This window comes from Prinia subflava, chromosome Z, assembly GCF_021018805.1.
Source record: "Prinia subflava isolate CZ2003 ecotype Zambia chromosome Z, Cam_Psub_1.2, whole genome shotgun sequence".
Lineage (NCBI taxonomy): Eukaryota > Metazoa > Chordata > Aves > Passeriformes > Cisticolidae > Prinia > Prinia subflava.
The window spans coordinates 1,137,953-1,158,343 of NC_086283.1; the positions used below are offsets into that span (position 1 = coordinate 1,137,953).

Consider the following 20,391-nt stretch of genomic DNA (forward strand, 5'->3'; position numbering starts at 1 on the left):
TAAAGCAATGGTGATTGTTTTGACAGCTTAATAGTGCTTCCTAAGCAGCTTGGTTTCACACAAAGAGAATTTAGCCATTTTCATAGTTCCTATTAGAGCAGGCCTGATATCTTGTAAGGAATAAAAATGGTGGACATAGAATGAAGATGCAAGTATTATTTTTTAACCACTTTATAATAGGTATTCCCTATTATTATCATCATCAGAAAAAAACCCCAAACCATAAATTTGATGTAAAATGTAACACTTTAAAGCAATGATGATTTTCTAGACCAATTTATTTCCCTGACTGCCAAGTCAGGTCAGGTCAGATTACATATCAATCACTCAATCTAAAGAGAGAAAATACTTTTTTAAAGGTGGGTAATAAATTATTCCACCATAGGCACAATTCTGGATATGGTTCCTGTTCTCACTGAACTTCAGCAGTAAATCCAAGATGCAAAGCTCCTTTGTCAGTCCTGATAAGAACTTTTGCCTGCCATACATCTCCTGTAAAGGAGTCCTGTTTAAATAAGGCTAGGGTTTAACCAGAAGGCACCAGCTTTCCATTTAATGCAACAGTCATATGTAAAATTCTGAATGGCACATTAGTCTCCAACTCTTTTAACATTCAAATCAGTGCTGTACATTAATTACACTGCAGCATAAGATACTCCCAACACATTTGTTGGTAATCAGAAGTCACTGAATAGATCTCCTGTTAGTTTACATTCCATTATAAGCTGGTCCTCCTCCACCTTCAGGTACTACCCAGTTAATGTTCTGACTTGGGTCTTTAATATCACACGTTTTGCAGTGGACACAGTTCTGAGCATTTATCTGCAACCTTGATCCTTCTCCTGTTTCCAGAGGAACATACTCATAGACTCCTGCAAAGACAAGAAGGGAGCTATCACTTTGCTGAACAGATTCCACTTGCATGTATACTCACCAGCAAATGTAATGAGGGAAGTATATTACTATTGTGATTTAATTCTCTTCTAACATGCTTAACAGTTATTTCATCACACAAGTACTGCTAACATATTTTATGACCTGCAACAGAACCCCCTTCTCAGAGGAAAATTGGGATAGAATGCCTGAAGTAAGTAGTAGGCCAGGTGGACCCTTCCTGAAATAGTCTTTTATCTTGGAAAACAGCTGGCACACATATTTTTGTTACCTACCTGCTGGACAAAACCTTTGCTCCGGTCCATCGAATACAGCCAGATTCCTGCTCACAGGGACGCTGTCATCTTTGAGGGTTAAATGAGCAGGCTGGTCATGTTCATGGTTTGTACCACTTAAAGCCACAGATGACAAGAGATCAAAACTGATTTTTCCATCGGGCTTTGGGTATTCAATAGGAGTACAGTCTTTGGCTGGCTTGAGCTGAGCAAAATCTGGTCCTAAATATATTTTTAATAAATTTCAGTATTGAATTACTGCAATTCGCCATTAATTCAAGATCAATTTAACTAAGCTGTTTTAACTTGTCATCAAAATGAAGTACTTCATAAAAAGTAGCCTTTTTCATGAGACAAAAAACGTCACCAAGTTATACTAAACAGTGTTTTAATGTCTTAATTTATATTGTGTGGTAGCTAATACAACAAAGTCTGCTTCAGTACTTTATCATCCATTTCTTTTGTACACTTTAAGGCCTCATCACTGGACCACATGTGCACTAGCTGAAATTATGACCAGAAAAGACTGACAGAAATTTAGAATCTTCTTCAGGAAATAATGAAATTACCTGGATGTTTTAATGTCCATGGTTCCATTCCTCTCAGTATCCAATAAAATATGCCTGTATATATCATTCCTCCGTACACACCAAGTACACTATGGCAGGATGGTCGGATGTTTCTTACCGCATACAGCTCTTTCCAGACCCAGGACTTTTTCAGGTTCTCTTCATATTCTTGCACATCAAGTCCTAAGGCAGTACATTACTTATTAGTTACCTACAGTATATCAAGACTATTCTTGAAATAAAAAAATAAATGCTTAATAAAAGCAACTGCTAGCAATGAAATCCGCAAAATGAGAATTTCAGAACCGTAGGCTAGGAATGTACTAGACAGCATGTTTCATGTTTCATGAATCAAGAGACCTGTTTTGTTGGCAGATACGTTCTGCTCCTTTGTAGCCTCTATTAAATGAGCCACAAGCAGCATTAAATTGCCTCAAACCTCAGCAAAGTATAATCGGACAGGTGGCTACATTGGCACCTCTGTGAGAAAACAGCTACTTGATCAGAGAATCTGAGTGTTGACCAGGACAGACTACCTGTGATCCAAAGCCAGGCTTGCAATTGTAAGGTCAGGTTCAAAAGCTTTTTCCAAAGAAGTTTTGCAACCAAAGTCCCATTGCAGTAACTATAGCTATGGCCCAATGGATAATGCTAGTGCTAGATATTTTCTCCCTTTGTAATCAGCATTTAAATATTAAAATATATCTCATATTTAAATATATTAATATTTATATTTAAATGTATCTCATATATATTTAATTGCAAACTTTCAATTTAAACTCTTTGATTGTATTCTTTACAAATACTAGACATTTAACACTTTACATATCTACCACAGCGTAGTTAAAGTAATTATCTTAAAAAATAATGTTTCTTCAAATGAAAATTATTTGAGAGCTTTCCCTTCACCATTCTCCATTGCTACTGTATAGGAATAAATGTTTTAAATAATCAGTTTTAAGCCCTGTCTACATATGAAAAGTATCCTTCACTCCATATTTCCCTTAAAGTCCATTATCCCTGCAAAGAGAAGAAAGTGGGCTGTAGCAGTCCAGTCTTGACAAGACCGGAAAGCATATAAAACCCGTCCATAACCACCAACAGTGTTCATAGCTTCAGATGGATTCTAAGCATTTTAATATGTCTAGCTGAAGTTTTAATTGTTCAGCACACCTGTGCATGGTGCATTTCAGCTGAATAAGAGCTCACTAGGCCTGAATCCACCAGTACAGAGAGGAGATTTCTAAATTAATCACCATGTGACTCCTGGCTATAGTGTCTTATCTCCAGAGTGACTGAAATTCTAATTCTCTCTCCCTCTCTACAGACTTTATTACAGATTTAAGGGGACATCTAAGGCTTAAACAAATCACCATAAGGTGGTTAGGAGCAGGTGATTACTACACTGTGCTTGTATTATGTATAAAATAAAATACACATAGTCTCAAACTAAGATGACTTAAAGATTAAAAGACAGAAAAAAGGACTGAATGAAAATGTTAGGATCCTAACAACAGCAAAAGCAAATTTGAAAAATCTCATGCTGTTTTGCATGCATTCAATCTATTCCTTTTTTTTTTTTTCCTGTTTGGGCAGGCTTTCAGTAACATTTTGTGAATCATAAAGCCCTACTTTTTGTTGTGTTTGTAGGAATGCAACTATTCTGGTTTACTTATACAGGAAGCATAAGCTTACTTTTCAGATGGTCATGAGAGCTTCTAGCAGTAGGATCAATACTTATAACTGGGCAAATAATTTCTTTCATAAATCATTTGACATTATCAACAGTAAATAAAAAATAAAATATTTTAAACACACCTATTTCATGATATACTAATTTCCAACATTTCCAACTAATTCATTCAGCCAGATTAATTACTGCTGTTAGTTGGTGCCGGTTCTAATTGAACAAAAGGTAATTACAACTCAAAGTACAGTGATCTTACCTATTGTCTTTGATTGGAGATTTTCATTGATCAATTGACTAAAAATGGCTTCTGATGCCAACATGCCACTTTTCATTGCAGTATGTGTTCCTTTGATCTTGGGAACATTCAGAAGTCCAGGACTGCAACCAACTAATAATCCACCTGGGAAAGTGAGTTTGGGTATTGACTGAAGAGAAAATACAAAGAAAGGTGATTGTTTTGTTCTTGTTTGTTAAAGTGAAAATAACATTCTGGAAATTAAACTGGCATAAGGTTTGAGTGTCCTTTCCATTTTCAGACTTGGCATATGCACTCTCTAAACATACACCAGTAACTCCACTTACATTTTTGAGTATAGTATGCATGGACAAACACAGACACTGTACTTGTGCTGAGTATGAAAGTAACAGCATTTTTCTTATATCCTCTCTCCAGCTGCCTTATCTGCAGCAAAACTCCAGTAGTGTTACCCATTGATATGGTTTTCCTCCTTCAACCTCAAGTGAATTCTTTAAAATAAAGAATGCAAACCCCACTTGTTTCCCTGATTTCCATACAGTAAGTTGTACTCGTCTCATCTCACTTCACAGTGCTTTTTTCCACAAATCTTTTTCTGCTATCATGCCTGTCCCCTTCCTCCTTATTGTAGAAGTTACTCACAGCCAACAAATATATTTTGGTGCAAAATCACCGTCTTACTCCCATTCTGTAAGCATAATGTCATAGAGTATGGTCAACTCACAAACCTAACACATTTGCAAATATCAGGTCAATAGTACTAATATACTACGTTATACACCTACATTAACTAAGGAATACCTCAGCTACCAAAGTGATGAAGATTTTAGACTGGGAACAGCTTCAAAATGCAGACTGACTGCAAAACTTTAAGCAGAAAGCTCTGACCAAAGCCTAAGTCACAAACTGCTGAAGGTAAGTTTTGAACATACCCTTCCTCCAAAAGGCTTTAGTACTGAGCAGCACATTTTAATCTAGCACCCTGCATTTATTAAAACTGTCTGAAAGAATTCATTTTGCAGTAACCTAAATACTAAACAAGTAGTAGAATTTCATGAAAAATGTCAAAAAAATATATCCCTTGGAATTTAAGATAACCCAAACCAGAAGTTTTGTTTCTTCTGCTTTTTCAACTGTTACCTCTTTACTAGTCACCCAGACTGCTTACTTTTCTATAGTCATATAGCAGTCATAAAAAGTTACATTACACAGCATTTCCTCTGTGTTTTGTGCCAATCAGAGATGTAGTGATTTGGTTCCTAGGAAAGGTAATTCAGGCTGAAAATACAACTACAACTTATTTTTCTGGGACAAGTTTTAAGTTCATCTACATAACACTGTTTCAAAGGGATTAATATGTAGGATGTTCTCTCTTTTCACAGAAAACAGTGATTCTCTGTTATCTGCTAGGATTCAATGGTGCAGCACCGACATAAGCATAGAAAGACTTATTGACTGACTCTCTGAATTGCATAGAAAGATGGTGATCAAGTACTTTTCTTCTGCAACCACTGTTTCACGTAATACACACACGATGACCCAACATGCTGCTAGAGAATAAATGAGATTAAAGATGAGTCATGTAACAAAAAAGGTAGCACATACTGCAGCTTTGGTAGTAATTCTCATTATTAGTACTATGGCACTTGGTGCCTGCTTTCACAGTCAGTGCAAGAAACACATCATGCCCCTGAGACACAGACACAAAACAAGACTGCTTCAGATGAGGGGAGACACCTGCTCCCTGCAGAGTCTTTCCTGCTGGTAGACAAGAAATGGCATGTTCTTTCTCCTCCTAGCTCAGATCAAGGTTTAAAGTCTGTTAAGTGAATCTAGTATTTGACACTTAAATGGGTTGTCAGTATAAAGGTTTTTCCCCCTTCATAGCATACACTGCTCAACAACTGCAACACCTTTTTTTCCAGAAACTCTTAAATCTTTCAAGAGTTTCTGACAAAATTGAGACAAAATAGAGGGTGCATGGGAATTTAAGTGCTTTGTTTTGCAATTTTAATAAATATAAGAAATAGTAGCTAGAGATTAAGTTACTAAACTCTGCTTCTTCCTTCCACATACCTTAAAGAACACCTGCATTCTCTCTCCCCCCCCTTCACTCTGTGCTAAAGACTGAAGATCATGGTCAAAGGATATCTATAACAAAAAAGCTGAGGTTGATGGTAACTCTATACACTTATTGGATCCAATTCCATTACCAAAATCAAAAACCGGAGCTACAGAATGACTTATATAAGAAAGTATTCCTGGACTACAGTGATACAAATGAGTCAGACTGCTACAGCTATTAATCAAAGCAACACATGCAAAAGAAGAGCTAATCTTAAAACTCTTCCTAAATGAATCATAATAAAGCTTTTTTTTACTGAAGCCATGTATTAAAAAAGTCTTTCAAAAGCGTGACTTCATGATCACCCAGACAAATTCATCTACAGGAAAGAAAAAAAAAAAAACACCAAAAAACCACCAAAGCAAAGCATACTTTTATATTAGGAACAATGCAAAGTAAGGGATATGTTGGTTTAAATCCAGTAAAGATGTCCAAAGGTGAGGCAGAGATGTGCAAGATCTGTAGTTCTACTGTGTAACTTTGCACAATGTGACTTTAAATATACTGCGTTCTTTCAGCTGTAGATTTTGAGTAAAGGGAAGGTGCAACTAAAGTCACAATCCGGCTACTTCACCAAAGAAATTCAATGACTGTGTATGGTTTTTGAAACAAGTCAGTAACACAGCTGTGTTACAATGTGATATGACATATTTCCACAGTAGAGTGGACAAAATCAACACTCAGATTGATTAAATGTGCAGCATGGGTGTAATCAAGAAGTTGCTTCCTGAACCCACATGACTCCCTGCCAGGAATGCACACTGGGGCCAAAGCCTAACTCCACATGACTGTGACAAGAGTGACACTGTGATGAAATTCTGCTGGTATTGCGAAAACTGCGTGAAGCCACATTTATACTAGGAAGAGGTTCAAGAAGGAAAGGCAAAGTAGTCAGAGGGCAGAGTGGCATGGCCCCACACACAGGCTGCAGATGATGAACACTCAGGCTAGTTTTAAGGTCCAAACTAAAAGGAGCATCTGGAAGATGGATCTGGGAGTACAGGGCATACTGCCATGCCCTGTGTTTCAAGATGAAAACCTAACAGGTTGAAAGTACTTTAAAACTGTTACATGTAAATTCCAGACCATTCGTTGCAAGCTTTTCCAGCCCTTTCAACTGACCTTAAGTCTTGATGAATACATATTCGAAATTTTACCTTTTACATTACTTAACAAAGTGTTAAACAAAAGTATTCCACCTCCCAAGAAAGCAGAAATTCAAAGTTGTGCATGAAAGAAACTCAAGGTATTTGTACTTGAAGAGGTAAAGATTTACCTGCCAAAATACATTACAATTTCAGCACCACCAGTGACTTAAGGCTCAAGCAATGAAAAGGAGTTCCTTTTCCTGGAATAAACAAGTAATTTGGAAGACCCCACAGTAACAGATCAGTGGTACTCCCTTATCTTCCCCAAGATTCCAGGCAAAACAAAAGATTGCCTGGGGCATCTTTGCTGCTGAACATACTTGACTGCAGTATAAATTCCAATTCACTGGCTGGTCATGGCTTGGACAAGCACTCTGCTGGGTAAAAAACTCCCTGGATGTCTGGGCTCAGAGAATGTTGGTGAACAGGGTTACATCCAGCTGGCAACCAGTCACTTGTGGGGTTCCCCAGGGCTCAGTACTAGGGGCAGACCTGGTTAATATCTTTATCAATGACCTGGACAAGGGGATTGAGTGCACCATCAGTCAGTTTGCAGGCTGCACAAAGCTGGGTGGGAATGTTGATCTGCTCCAGAGGGATCTGGACAGGATGGATCTATGCACTGAGGCCAATTATACTGATATCCAGTAAGGCAAAGTACAGTCCTGCCCTTGAGTTACAACAGCCCCATGCAGTGCCTTAGGCTTGGGGCAGTGACTGGAAAACTGCCCAGCAAAAAGGACATGGGGAGTCCTGCCAGCTGAACATGAGCCAGCATGTGCCCAGGTGGCCAAGAAGACCGATGGCATCCTAGCTTGGATCACAAACAGTGTGGCCAGCAGGACCAGGCAGTGATTATTCCCTTGGAGTTGGCACTGGTGGTGCTCTATCTTGAATCCTTTGTCCAGTTTTGGGCCCCTCACAAAAGTGAAGTGCTGGAGTGGGTCCAGGGAAGGACAGTGGAGTTCACAAAGGGCCTGGAGCACAAGTCCTATGAGGAACAGCTGAGGGAGCTGGGAGTGTTTAGCCTGGAGCAAAGGAGGCTCAGGGGGGACCTTACTGCTCTCTAGAACCACCTGAAAGGAAAGTGCACTGAGGTGAGGGTCAGGCTTTTCTCCCAAGCAACAAGAGAAGAAAGGAGCTCAAGTTGTGTCAGAAGAGGTTTAGATTGGATATTAGGAAAAATATCTTCACGGGAAGGGTTGTCAAGCACTTGCACAAGCTGCCCAGGGAAGTGTTGAAGTGCCATCCCAGGATAAAACATATAGATGTGGCACTTAGGGACATGGTTTAGTGGTGGACTTGGCACTGGTGGACTCGTTATTGGACTCAATGATGTAAGTGGTCTTTTCCAATCTAAATTGGAAAAAGATTCTATGATTCTGTATTTCATTTAGAAAGCTAAGTGAACATGTCAGAAGATTTTCAGTATGACAGAGCCTAAGTCTAGCAAATCTCAGCCACCAGTACCCAGCAAGACAAGGTTTTTCTGACCAGCAAAACATTTGGTACAGCATGCAACCCAAATTTACAGCACTAAATACATGGTTACAGAGAACTCAAAAACTTCATGAAAAAAATTACCTGGATACCACCTTCATTTAACGCTCTGGCACCGTAGGCAATCCTTGTCCCACCCTCCAAAGTAGGCTGTACACTAGGATGGTGCTTCCACCTCTGAAATTCCCTAAATGGATTCAAGTAGGGATTTTGATAATCTAAACCAACCTTAAAAAGAAAAAGTGCATATTAATAAAAATAAGATATGAAATTTCAACAAAAATTCGAAATTAAAACAATTGCATATTACCACATCAAGTCTTTATACCTGTTTTATACTAAACCAACCTTAGGATCTTTCTAGTTAAACTACTGCCAAAAATATTAATGGTATAGCAGAAGCAAATCTGAAAATTTGCTGCTGCAAGTCTGCTCTCATCCCCACCTGAAATATGGAAAATATTTAATTTCATTGTAACCTCCTTTCAGCTGGTTTTGGTATAAAAAGGATTAAATTAAGCATGATTTAATGAGTGCAATAAGCAGCAAAACTTGTTTTAGATTTCATACCTCTGCCCTAAAAAAAGCTGAAAAAAGAGATAAACAATTATTTTTTGATTGTTATGTCCTTGTGCTCTCACACTTTAAATAGTTTTTCAAATGGTTTAGTAGTCAATTATAATTTCCAATTAGGTGAGCCATTGTAATAAAACACAGGGGAGCAATGATGAAAGCAGAAAAAGGGGTAAAAATGATTGCCAGTGGGCCGGATGCCCAGATTGTTATGCATTTGAGAATTTGTCCAAATATATCCTCTATATCCTCTGTATTTCCATCTGTAAGATACACTTAAAAATAATTTTATTGCTGATTTTTTTTTTTTGAGAAAGGGATTATTTCTGGTTCCTGTGAGCTTTATTGGAGATAAGTAACAAAATACATCATGAGTCAGCAGCAATCTGACTTTGGTAGTGAAGACTTTGGTATCTGCGGCAGCTCACTGCTTTTAAAGCAGTGCTTGCATCTGCACTGCTGACAAGACAAAGTTAATGAATAAGATTTCAAAATAAAGGTAAAATAACCGTACAAGAATCATCTCAGACTGAAATAGGCATTAAGTTCAAAGACAAAAAAGTGATTGTGTGTTCACACAAAAGTTGATTTTTCCTCTCTGGAGAGAAAATGAATATTACTGATTACCTACCATTCTCTGTGAGAATCAGAGCTCTCAGCCCTTCTGAAATCAAACAGAATTTAAATATCTACAGTATGTACTTATTAATTCCAATATTGTAATTCCAATATTGAATATCTGTATAGGACAAGTATGTGTGTCTGAAAAAGCTAACATTTTTTTTTCAATGCTTTTTACAAAACAGACAAAACCAGAGTTTTTCCACACACTCTGTAAGCCTTCTGACATCTAGCAGACAGAAGTGTCAGCTCAGTCCTATGCTGCTGAAAGTCCAATCCGTATGCTTGACTCTTACAACATCTGTGTTGAATTACGTGCACAGGGTAAATAGTGAATTTTTCATTTTGAACTGTAGGTGGTAAGAGAATATTTGCAATCCTTGCTCCTCGCATCACCTGGCTGCCAGAATAACACCAGACTATCTCAAGTGATCTCACTGCTTTTGATAAAGTGGAAATGAGCAGGAAGAAACTGCCTGCCCAATTCAGAAAGGCAGTTGCTAAAGAGGGCAAGGCCAGCAGGGGTGGAGAATGGCAAAAACAAAGTGAAGAGCTCAGAAATTCCAGGGACATGGCTTCTAGCACTGCAGTGCTTCCACTTTATATATTTTTCTCAAAAAGTGGAGTTACACACAAGGCTGGCACATGAATTAGGAACTGGAACAATGTGTACAAAGTGCATGTGATTTAGATTTCCTAACTTACAAGAATTTTTTGAGCACAGCTTTGATTAGTCATTTAGTTTTGCCGCTACCAAAGTTTGCTTGGTTTGCAAAGAAGTTCTCTAGTTGGTTCCAATAAAAGACACTGCATTAAAGACAGATTAATATGACAAATTAGCCTTCCTTAATATGGGCATAAGCACACTTAAGATTGAGAAAAGACTAAATTTGGTCTGTCCCTATTCTTGTATTTACCTTTTTTCATTAGAACAGAGAAAAGAAACTGCATAAAATGAAGATCAAACAACAAGCAAGAATGAAAATAACTGACTTCACTTACAACAAATCCAAGAGCAACTAAAGGTTCACGCTCATTTAAGTGATAAAGAAAGGATCCTCCATATGTATGTCTGTCTAAAGGCCAGCCTACAGTATGTTCCACTCTTCCTGGTTTCCATTTCTTTTCATCAATAGTCCATAACTGAAATGAAAAAGACCAAAAAAATTACTTCAGATTGCAAAGTAATAGCCTTTCAGTAATATATTAAAAGACAAATATACAATTATATATAGGAGAAACTTTATTTACTCCTATGAGCAATGCAAAAATTCCTACAGCAAAATACCAACTGCTCAGTATAGTTCTTTGGATTACCATTTAGGATTTTCCCAATACCTCTCTTTCTTTAAATGCTATATATCAGAAAATGTGACTGAGACTCCAGTACTACATCAAATATTTTCATTCTATTACATGATTCCTAATATTAGTGACTTTTTGACAGATGCTTCTGCCACAGAATGCAATGCTTATGTTGACTTTTTCCTTTGAAAGTATTATTTTTTCATACTTTCATAATTCTGTGAATTATCTGGTGACTTTTTCAAGGTCAGGACAAGGCAATATGCCTGAGTTGATCTAAATATTTTCTGTCAAACAAATCGTCCCATCTCTGCTGTCTCCTACACATTTCCAGTGCTCCACTGACCTATGGTGACCTCAGAGAAGCATTTTCATGTTTTCAGAAGCGAGTCCATTTTCTGCTCATTTCACAAAACATCTTTGCACCATGGAGGTAGCTGCCAGGCACAGTCTAATGACAGGAGGGCAGTTGAGCACCATAAGATGAGCTCAAGCATGGAGGGCACATCTAAAACCATGTTCCAGTTTAGATTAAAGAGCACATTTTTGAGCAGTACTTCTGATTCCTCCCACCTACTGTGCTTTGACTCACATCAAACAACAGCCATGGAAGGCAGGAACTGGATTCTTTCAATGTGAAACTGAAGGACAGGGTCATAAAAGTCCATCTAAAGCATTCCAGAAAGGGCACAGTCCATGGGACTAGATCACAGTTAAGTAAAAAAAATCTGAGGCGTGCATAGTACAGATATCAGCACCAACCCCTTCAGATCCACTCCTACTGGACTGCACCATTTGCTAAAGCAGACAGTCTCACCTGGAAGCAAGGGAACTCCACGGGAATACCTTTCTTCAATGACTATTTCAGTATTAGACACTGTAACTAAGATTATGTAATATTTAAACGAATCATTTAACAAATATTTTGTAGCTGTTAGCACATACTAAAGTAATGAAGAATATGTTATAGTCAAAACTCTGAACATAGTCTAAAATAATACAGCTCTTTTTCATGAGCGGTATATCCTAAGTATAGAATATTTCAAAAAGGAAACCTCATTCCTATCCCAATTCTATATGTCCAATGAAGGGAGGGTTTTTTTTTAAAAAGGTTCATCTTCAAGGTGCTTCAGGGACCACAACTCATTATCTGAAACAGCTCTCCTCTCTCTCTTTCACTAACATACAATAATCCCATAGGAAGTATTTTCTTCCTTCCTCATGTACTAACCACTCCCCCAAACTAGGCAGCACAAATACCATTTAGTACAAGTACAGAAAATAGATTTCACAAACAACCATAATGTTAAATGTTAACAGAGAAGATTCACAGGTACCTCCAATTATAACAGATGCAAGCGAACAGCAGCTGAAATGGAACAGTCCTGACATCCAGGAAACATCTGCTCTGACCAGCTTCAGAACAGCAAAGATTCTGAAGTTTGAAAATGTAACTCAAATTCTTTAATTATTATGTCTTACACAAATAAGCTAGAAAGCAAATAGAATCTACCTTTGAGTCTTATGGTATTTTCTTTAATTGTTAAAATTATGAAAGTGATACCTCTTTCAATCCAATGCCATAGCTCTGGGGTTGACAATTCTCCCTTAAATTGTATTTTTTGTACAACTGTTTGGCTAGATGTCCATGACAACCTTCAGCAAAGACTGTGACTTTAGCATGGAGTTCCAAGCCTCTTTCAAAGGTAGCCTGCAAAAGTACAGCATTTCATCAGCAGTTAGGTCTGTGCCACAACAAACTCACAGCAAGAAAATGGAGAATAATAAAGTGATTTTACACCACTTGGTAACACAGCTCAGAACCTATAAACCATTGAACATTATGGTTCCAGATCAGTTGTCTTTTCCACCTAACCATGGCACACTCCTGGCAAGTCTTAGAAGGAGATTCCAGTAAAGCAGCCCCACAGTGAACTGCTATTCATCACTGAAAAAGAGACTCTTTCCAGATCAGAGGGTACTTGTATCAAATCTTCTCATTCACAAGGTGCAAAGGAACGCTGACAGACAAATAATCAGTAACCATACACTTTAACTTTTGCTCATGAAGTCACATAACAATAAAACATTGTGTGTGTGTGCCCCAGCACACATGACAGACTAGACAGAGCTACCATGCCTGAAAAATCTGAATCACCTCTGCTCCCAAAAGGACTCACTCCTTCAGAATAATGGCATTACTCCAATATGGCATGTTAAAACATACAATAAAATAAACTAAATAAAATATAACTACAAAAAATTATCATAAAAAATTCCAACAGTGAGACTGAGAACCAGGTAAGGGGAATTGGTATACTACTGTATGAGTACATCTCCTGCATCTGTGAGCACACTGGACAAGAATGTACATGATTTTTACAAATTTTTATAACAAAAAAAGCTTGATTTCAGTCAGAAATTTTAATGTTGAAAAAGACAAGGAAAACAGTTTTGGATGAAGCTCTCCAGCAGTACTCAATTAAACCATGTCGAGGTAAGCCAGCATAGGTTCAAAAAATTACTGCTTTGGTTTTGAATTGTCTCTCAGGTGCAATCTGCTTGTAGCTTACAAATGAAAATGTTTCCTCTAGTTGAGAATTACATTTAAACAGGAGTCACAGGATTTTGTGAAACTTCTCATACCCTTTGAATTTCTGATTATCAGTGTGAATATGAGTGAATTATCCAAAATACTAAACAAGAGTTACCTCTTGAATATATAGTATCCATATATATAGAATATATAGTGTTTGAAGTAGCTTTATATAAAACAAATTAACTACAACTCCACATTGTAAATATTAGAAATTCGTTAATTTCAAACATTTCAGTAATGTGGCAGAGTTGTATTTAATAGTTAACAATCTTCTCCAGTATCTACACAAGAATCATTGTGCAACTTTCTACAACGTATTTTTACCACTGTCATTTTTATTTGGTTGGTGCTGACTGCAAGGTGAAAATCTACTCATTAACCACAGTCTATTTGATTAGGCTCTGTATAAATACATTAAAGATATTCTTGCTTTGGAGGTTATACAAACTACATCTATTTACCAGAGCCTGTATGAACTGGAGGTAGCACCAGCTGACCTAACTGACAGCTAAAATACTTGAATTGAGTGATAGTGCAGCAAAAAAAGCTGCAGCAGAGGCATACTCATTATGTACATTAAAGAAGTTAACAGAGACACATTCTCCCAGAACAAATGGGGAAAAAAATGAATCTATGTTTTGAGGAAGTTAAGAAATAAGACCTAAAATTGTTCCTTCTTATCTTAAAACAAACCCAAACTTCCAATGAAGCTTCAGTACAGCAGAAGCTGCACACGTTAGTTGTGCCACCTTCTGGACAAAGCATGCACTGGAAAACAAGAGCGTGCCTGTCCCCTTCAGTAGAAACACAATATTACACTGGAAAGATACAATACTCCTCCACTGCCTATATTCTCTCAAAACAAGAAAGAGTCTTTTCTTCTCACTCCCTGCCTTAAATGGGGAAAAATAGCCCACACTTTACGTGAAAGTGAATACTTCTTTGAAACTCTAGGCAACTAGAACACAACTTTATAAATAAAGAAAGTAAACATTGAGAAAAAACTGGTACTCCTAATTTATGTAGTCAAGTAATTCTGTGTGAAAGTTGTTCCAAGTAACTTGGAGGTGCCACATTCTCCCAACATATCATACAGGGAAACAGCACACTTAGGGCAGGTTCTGAATTCCACCGAAAAACAAAAATCCAAGTCTGACACTTAGGGCAGGTAGTCACCTTCCAGAGGCAGAAACATGACCAACCAGCATAAAGATATAACGACTCAGTGTGCATCTTGCCCCAACAAGGTAGACAGACTGTCAGGAAGTGCAACTGCAGTTGTCAGTATCAAGGAAACCAAACCAGTCAGAAGCATATGCTCTTACATGTTGCTAGTTTAGACGGACTAAAGCTTTATACTTCACCTTTGGACCTTTTTTCCAGGAGTTCCTGGAGTTCTTTCCCTTGTTTCCAGATTTCACAGATGCCAAAACACCCTTACACAATCTCCTTTAAGAAAACTTTTCTGAGAAGTTTTTTCTACTAATCTCAGAAGAATTTTGCAATGTTCTGAGACCAGAACCTTCACAGGTAATCAATCCAATTAAATAGAGCTGGAGGACAGGTACTGAATTTTACAACTTTCCTCATGCTGCAGCAAGACTACTGATGGCAGTAGAAGCAGATGTATCACAATTTCCGTAAGTAGACCCCTAGTTATGAGGAAGATAGATACTTACTTTAGGTGCTCCATCCTTCTGAATGCCTACATCATTAGTTGCTATGCCTTTCACGCTACCATCTTCATGAAAAAGTACCTTTGGAAATATTTAAATGAACAAACAAAAAACATTGTCATTAAACTATACTTTGAATCTATTCACTAGAAGTTCTAAAGCAGAACTTCTAAGCACTATGACTTTAAATGGTCAAACATGAAGATCATGTATTTATTCACATACCGTATGAACCAGTTGCACTTTGCTGGATCTGAGCCAGGGAATTTAGACAGAGAAACACAGTTTTCACAATACCAATACAGTTAAAAGGAGTGCTGCACATGTACATAAGATCATGACTGTTCTGAAGGGGGTTCCAAAGCCACTTTTCATAAACACAGACTGATGTCATCAGTACCTCAGCTGCTGCATAGCCTGGATATATCTCAACACCCAAAGCTTCTGCTTGTTCACCAAGCCAACTCACAAGGTGGCCCAGACGTACAATGTAATTTCCATGATTAACCATCGGAAGTCCTAGGCAAAAAAAGACATACACACATATAAAACATCAGACACTAAGCAAAATAACTGAAACTGTATACAGCAGATGTCACATCTACAGCTATTATCTTCAAGGTAATCTCATGTGTTAAGAGACTCATCACCTATGCAGAGTGTATCACTGTAACCTTCTACATACACTCACTGCACTACACCGAATCAAACTTGTTTTGATGCATGGAGAAGTTGAAAAAGACACAGAGGAAGCTGACTCTCTTCTCCCTCACTAAACTTTACCTGGAAGAATTGGCACTGGAATTCTAGATTTCTCTGTTAAAATTCCAAACTTGTCTTCAGTTACAGGAGTATTAAGTGGAGCCTACAAAAATAAAAAAGTAGAGAGTTACATTTTATTAGCCAATCCAACAAAAACAACAAAATCAAACATCAAACTGGAAGTCAAGTACAGGTTTAGTATTGGACTTCTGTAGTAAAGTTTGTCAGATCATCCCTTTTTCTGACTCAGAGATGGGGCAACAGAGAGGTGTTTTAAAAACTTTTATTCCATTTTCAGTCTCATGTGAAGGGTGAGACAGTACAGATGTTACAATTCACGCCATCACAGTCAGAAGCCAATTATTTCTTAATTACAATACATTATAAGCATTTCTTGACTTATCAGCTTTTGCCACACAATGCTGCTAGTGCCTTAAAGCTAATAATTTAAAATTACCCTTCGCAGGTCCTACTACAATGCATCTTTCATAGCTCTATTTCTTCAAAATATCTAGTCTTTTTTGCAAGGCCATCATTTGAAACCTGTTTCCAGTTCCATTTCTCTCTCAACAATATCTGTTTCATGGAATTTCTAAGTCATCATATTTTATCTCAAAGTTTGCATACAAATACATACTATGTGAGCCTTCTGTCAGGCACTGAGAATTCTCTACAAATCCATTTCCCACAGGAGAGTATCACAAGAGAGAAGATAAAGTACTTTAAAAGGTAGTCATCAGGCAAGAGTCAACACAACTACTGAGGTTAAAAAAACCTGGCTTTACAAACAACATCTATTGTACACAGGCTTGTACTACATCAATATTTTAGACATTTTTAAAGGAGGCAGCTCAATTTGCAGATTTATCACCATAAGGCTAACCAAAGTGTTGATGGCTGACTCCTTGCAACCCTCAGGTGATAGTGGGCAGCTGGCTGCAAGTCAGATGGCTGTTCTGGGACATCCCTCCTAATATCATCTCAGGCCTTTGTCACACCACAGTGTCTGCACAGAAGTCAGTGTCAGTCTCTGCCATCTCCACGAAGAGCTACTGTACAGATCCAGCATGTCTGTCATTGGTAAGGAACAAATATCTTTCCTGCTTATACAGAGGAGCTGGATTTTGCACAAAGGCAGCAAGTGCAGGGCACCCCAGGCAGCACCAGACATATTGTGTGTATGCAGCAGGTCTACTACAGGAAAGATCAAAAGCCACAGTGTATCTGTGTAGACAGAAAACTTTTAGCATTGTTGAACTACAGGAAACAGACTAAAAATAAGGTACCTATTTTTGTTTTGTTCCATCAATGTGTTTTGAAATGGTACTAGTCACTAATGGAACCAGGTACTAACCCATACCAGAACGAGTCAGATATGAAGTTCATTACAATCTAGTACTGAACTTTGGTGTTTACATGCTCATACATACCCCTCGTTCTTTCCAGTCTGGAAAGAGTTCTTCTAAGGACCTTGGCTCCACACAAGCACCAGACAACGTATGTGCACCAATCTGAGAAGCCTTTTCCACCAGACAAACACGCACTTCTTTGCTGTGCTCAGCAGCCAATTGTTTGAGTCGAATGGCTGCAGAAAGGCCTGCGGGGCCTGCTCCAACAATGACAACATCAGCCTCCTCTGCAAATCTTTCCATGTTTACCCCTTCAATAGAAAAAAATGATAATATCATAAGCCAATCTCCAGTTTCTTCCAAACTCTCTCTCACTAAACCTACACCCTCACGGTAAGAACAACTGAGAAAACCAAGCAGATACATACTGAGTAGAACTAAATCTTGTTGTGATAATCACTAAACCAAAAGCTGCTTGTGTACTTTCTTTATGAAAACAAGCATAAAGTTTCTTCTGATACTATTTTATAGCACTAAAGACACTCATTGTGAGATAGCAAGCAAAAATTTAATTTGTAATATCAGCACTGTATTTAAGCATAGTGAATTTCCATAAAGAGAGAAAAACAGCAACACATTTTAGTGTCTTTAAAACTCAGCAATGACAACGACAATGACAATATTAATATTAATAAAGCTTTTAAAGAATGCAATGTTTTTACCTTCCCATCGTTTGTCTTTGTCCCGAGGATGAATTGTGTAATGTGTAGTTATGCGAGGCACAGAGGCAGTAGAGGCACATCGTGAGACCCGCAGTGATAGAAGGCAATCTTTCTTTATCAACTTTAGAGCGTGAAAACACTGACGTGCTGCAAAAACCAGAAACCACTTTGTCAAATCAGCAGTTTTCCAAGTTTTTCAAAATTTCAAAGATGCACGTAGCACAACAAATATGGCAGCTTCCCTCTTCCAAAGGCTACCAGATGATATGAAGATGAGGCACAATAAACAGAGATTTTTAAATTTTCAAGTTAGAAGGATGCTGTGTAATTTTTTATCAGGGGAAAAAAAAAAAGCAGCTTCCCCTTTAAGCACTCTTTACTCAGTACACAGGCCAGCCTGTGTCATGCACAGCTGACACAGGATAATATGTATACATATATATACATACATATATGTATATATACAGGTGAAACACATTTTAAGTTCTGATTTAATTTTGAACTTCAAAAGGTTTATTTCAGACTGCATTAAAGTGACCAAACAGTGGTGGAAACAGAACATGCAAATGTTTAGCTCTGGCATCTCAACACATTTTGAGACACACAGCTTGGACTACTAACACAAAACAGTTCATCTAAAGTACATGCCATGGTCTACAGTAAAAGCACAGATTTGAACCCAAGTATGCTTAGCCAAAGCTAGGAACAGCACATACAGGTAACCTTTACCTTTGCTGCAGATACAGTAATGGTTGTGAGAACACATTAGGATTTCTGTGTAAGTAAATGGATGAAAAATAAAGTTTCAAATTATCAAACCAGGACTCTTTTCAGAGCGCTATTACATGTCAACATTTTCCTCTTTTAGAGCCAAAAAAAATTTGTGTGCTTTGTATTTAAAAAATATAGTATGATTAATATGAAAACTAGCTATAGTTAAAATGTGTGTGAACAAATGTGCCTTGACTAATAATATTCCTTCCTTAAAGAATTCTCTATATTCAGGGATGAAGAATGATACCATATTTAAAGTGGAGTATTTCTGCAAAACTTCATAAGTAAAATCACCAGCATGCTTTGACTGAAATGTTTAGTTGAGAATGGCAACTGGCAAAGCCAGAACAAGCATCCTGTGTCATAACCCTGCCAGGTCACAGTTAGGACAGAGATCTCTATACACAAGGTAGTGAGTATTATCCATTTTGGTTCCTTAACAGGAATTCTGTACCCAACCAACATAACATACAAGCTATTATCATACCACCTCATTATTCTTAGTTACCCTTTACCCACAACCAGGCAGGATCTGAGAACAAGTACTCTATAAGGCTGATAACAACTACATCTATACATATATATTATGAAACTTTAGCTTAACTTTCAGGGTGATTTTTTTTTTTGGACCATAACTGATTGTATTAATAATCAAACAACATATTTAAAAAATCAATTATCTTGCACATATGCAAAAGAAGTGAAACTCTGCTCCGAACACGTCTAATAACAGAGGTGGGTGCAAATGCCGGTCAGGCAGATTCTTCCCCAGCGAGCGCACAGTGCTTGGCCACGACGCTTTGGGGAGCTCACGGACTCGGAGAGCGACGGGAAACGCCTGCAAGAACCAGGCAATCTCCAAGGAGAAACTTTGTGGCAGCCTTTACTAACATCTGTCGGGATGCTGTCTCCCCAGCCACTTCCGAAGTAAGGACACTCGTGCCACTGCTTTATTTCACCCTTTAAAGCAGGTGACACCTAGCGTCGCTCAAAAATCCCTCCCATCTTTTCACGCACCCGGCCGCAGGTGAATAGCCCACATCAATATCAGGGCTGGGGCGCGGGCAGGGCTCCCGCACAGCGCTGTCCTCCCGCCTCAGGGCGCACAGAGGCCTAGGGCAGGGGGAGCCACGGGGTTCCCGCCCGCCGGCCCCGCTCCGGCCCCGCGTCCGCCCGGACACCGGCGCGACCCAGCCGCGACCTTTGCTCTGCCTCGGCGCCGCGCCAGCCGCCGGCCCCACCCGCCGCGCCGAGAGCCGCTCCGGCTCAGCCCAGCCCGGGCCGGGCCGCGGCCCCGGGCCCTCCAGCCGGCCCCGGCGTGTTACCTCGGCCGGCGGACGGGCAGCGGTAGAACAGCATCGCAGCGGCCCCCGGACCCCCTCCGCTTCCCGCGACCGCCCTGCGCACACCCCGCCGGCCTCGGCCCCGCCGCGCCTGCGCGCCCGCCCGCGGGCCGATCCGCCCGCCCCGTCCCGGGCAGGACTACAGCTCCCAGAGCGCCCGGGGGGCGGAGACCGCGCCGCTGCCGGCCCACCCGCGGCCCGGCGGCGCTC

At 39.0% G+C, this 20,391-nt stretch overlaps 1 protein-coding gene across 1 annotated transcript; it reads right to left on the bottom strand.

Moving 5' to 3' along the window:
- Positions 1-260: 260 nt before the first annotated feature.
- ETFDH (electron transfer flavoprotein dehydrogenase) lies at positions 261-20,322 on the bottom strand. Its single transcript, XM_063423645.1, has 13 exons — positions 20,164-20,322; positions 18,065-18,211; positions 17,424-17,653; positions 16,015-16,096; positions 15,632-15,750; positions 15,235-15,312; positions 12,521-12,667; positions 10,654-10,794; positions 8,542-8,685; positions 3,685-3,853; positions 1,739-1,921; positions 1,170-1,391; positions 261-872 (listed from the first exon to the last, which is right to left on the bottom strand). The coding sequence occupies exons 1-13, from the start codon at positions 20,195-20,197 to the stop codon at positions 709-711; spliced, it is 1,860 nt and encodes a 619-aa protein (XP_063279715.1). The 5' UTR covers positions 20,198-20,322; the 3' UTR covers positions 261-708.
- Between the last annotated feature and the right edge of the window lie 69 nt (positions 20,323-20,391).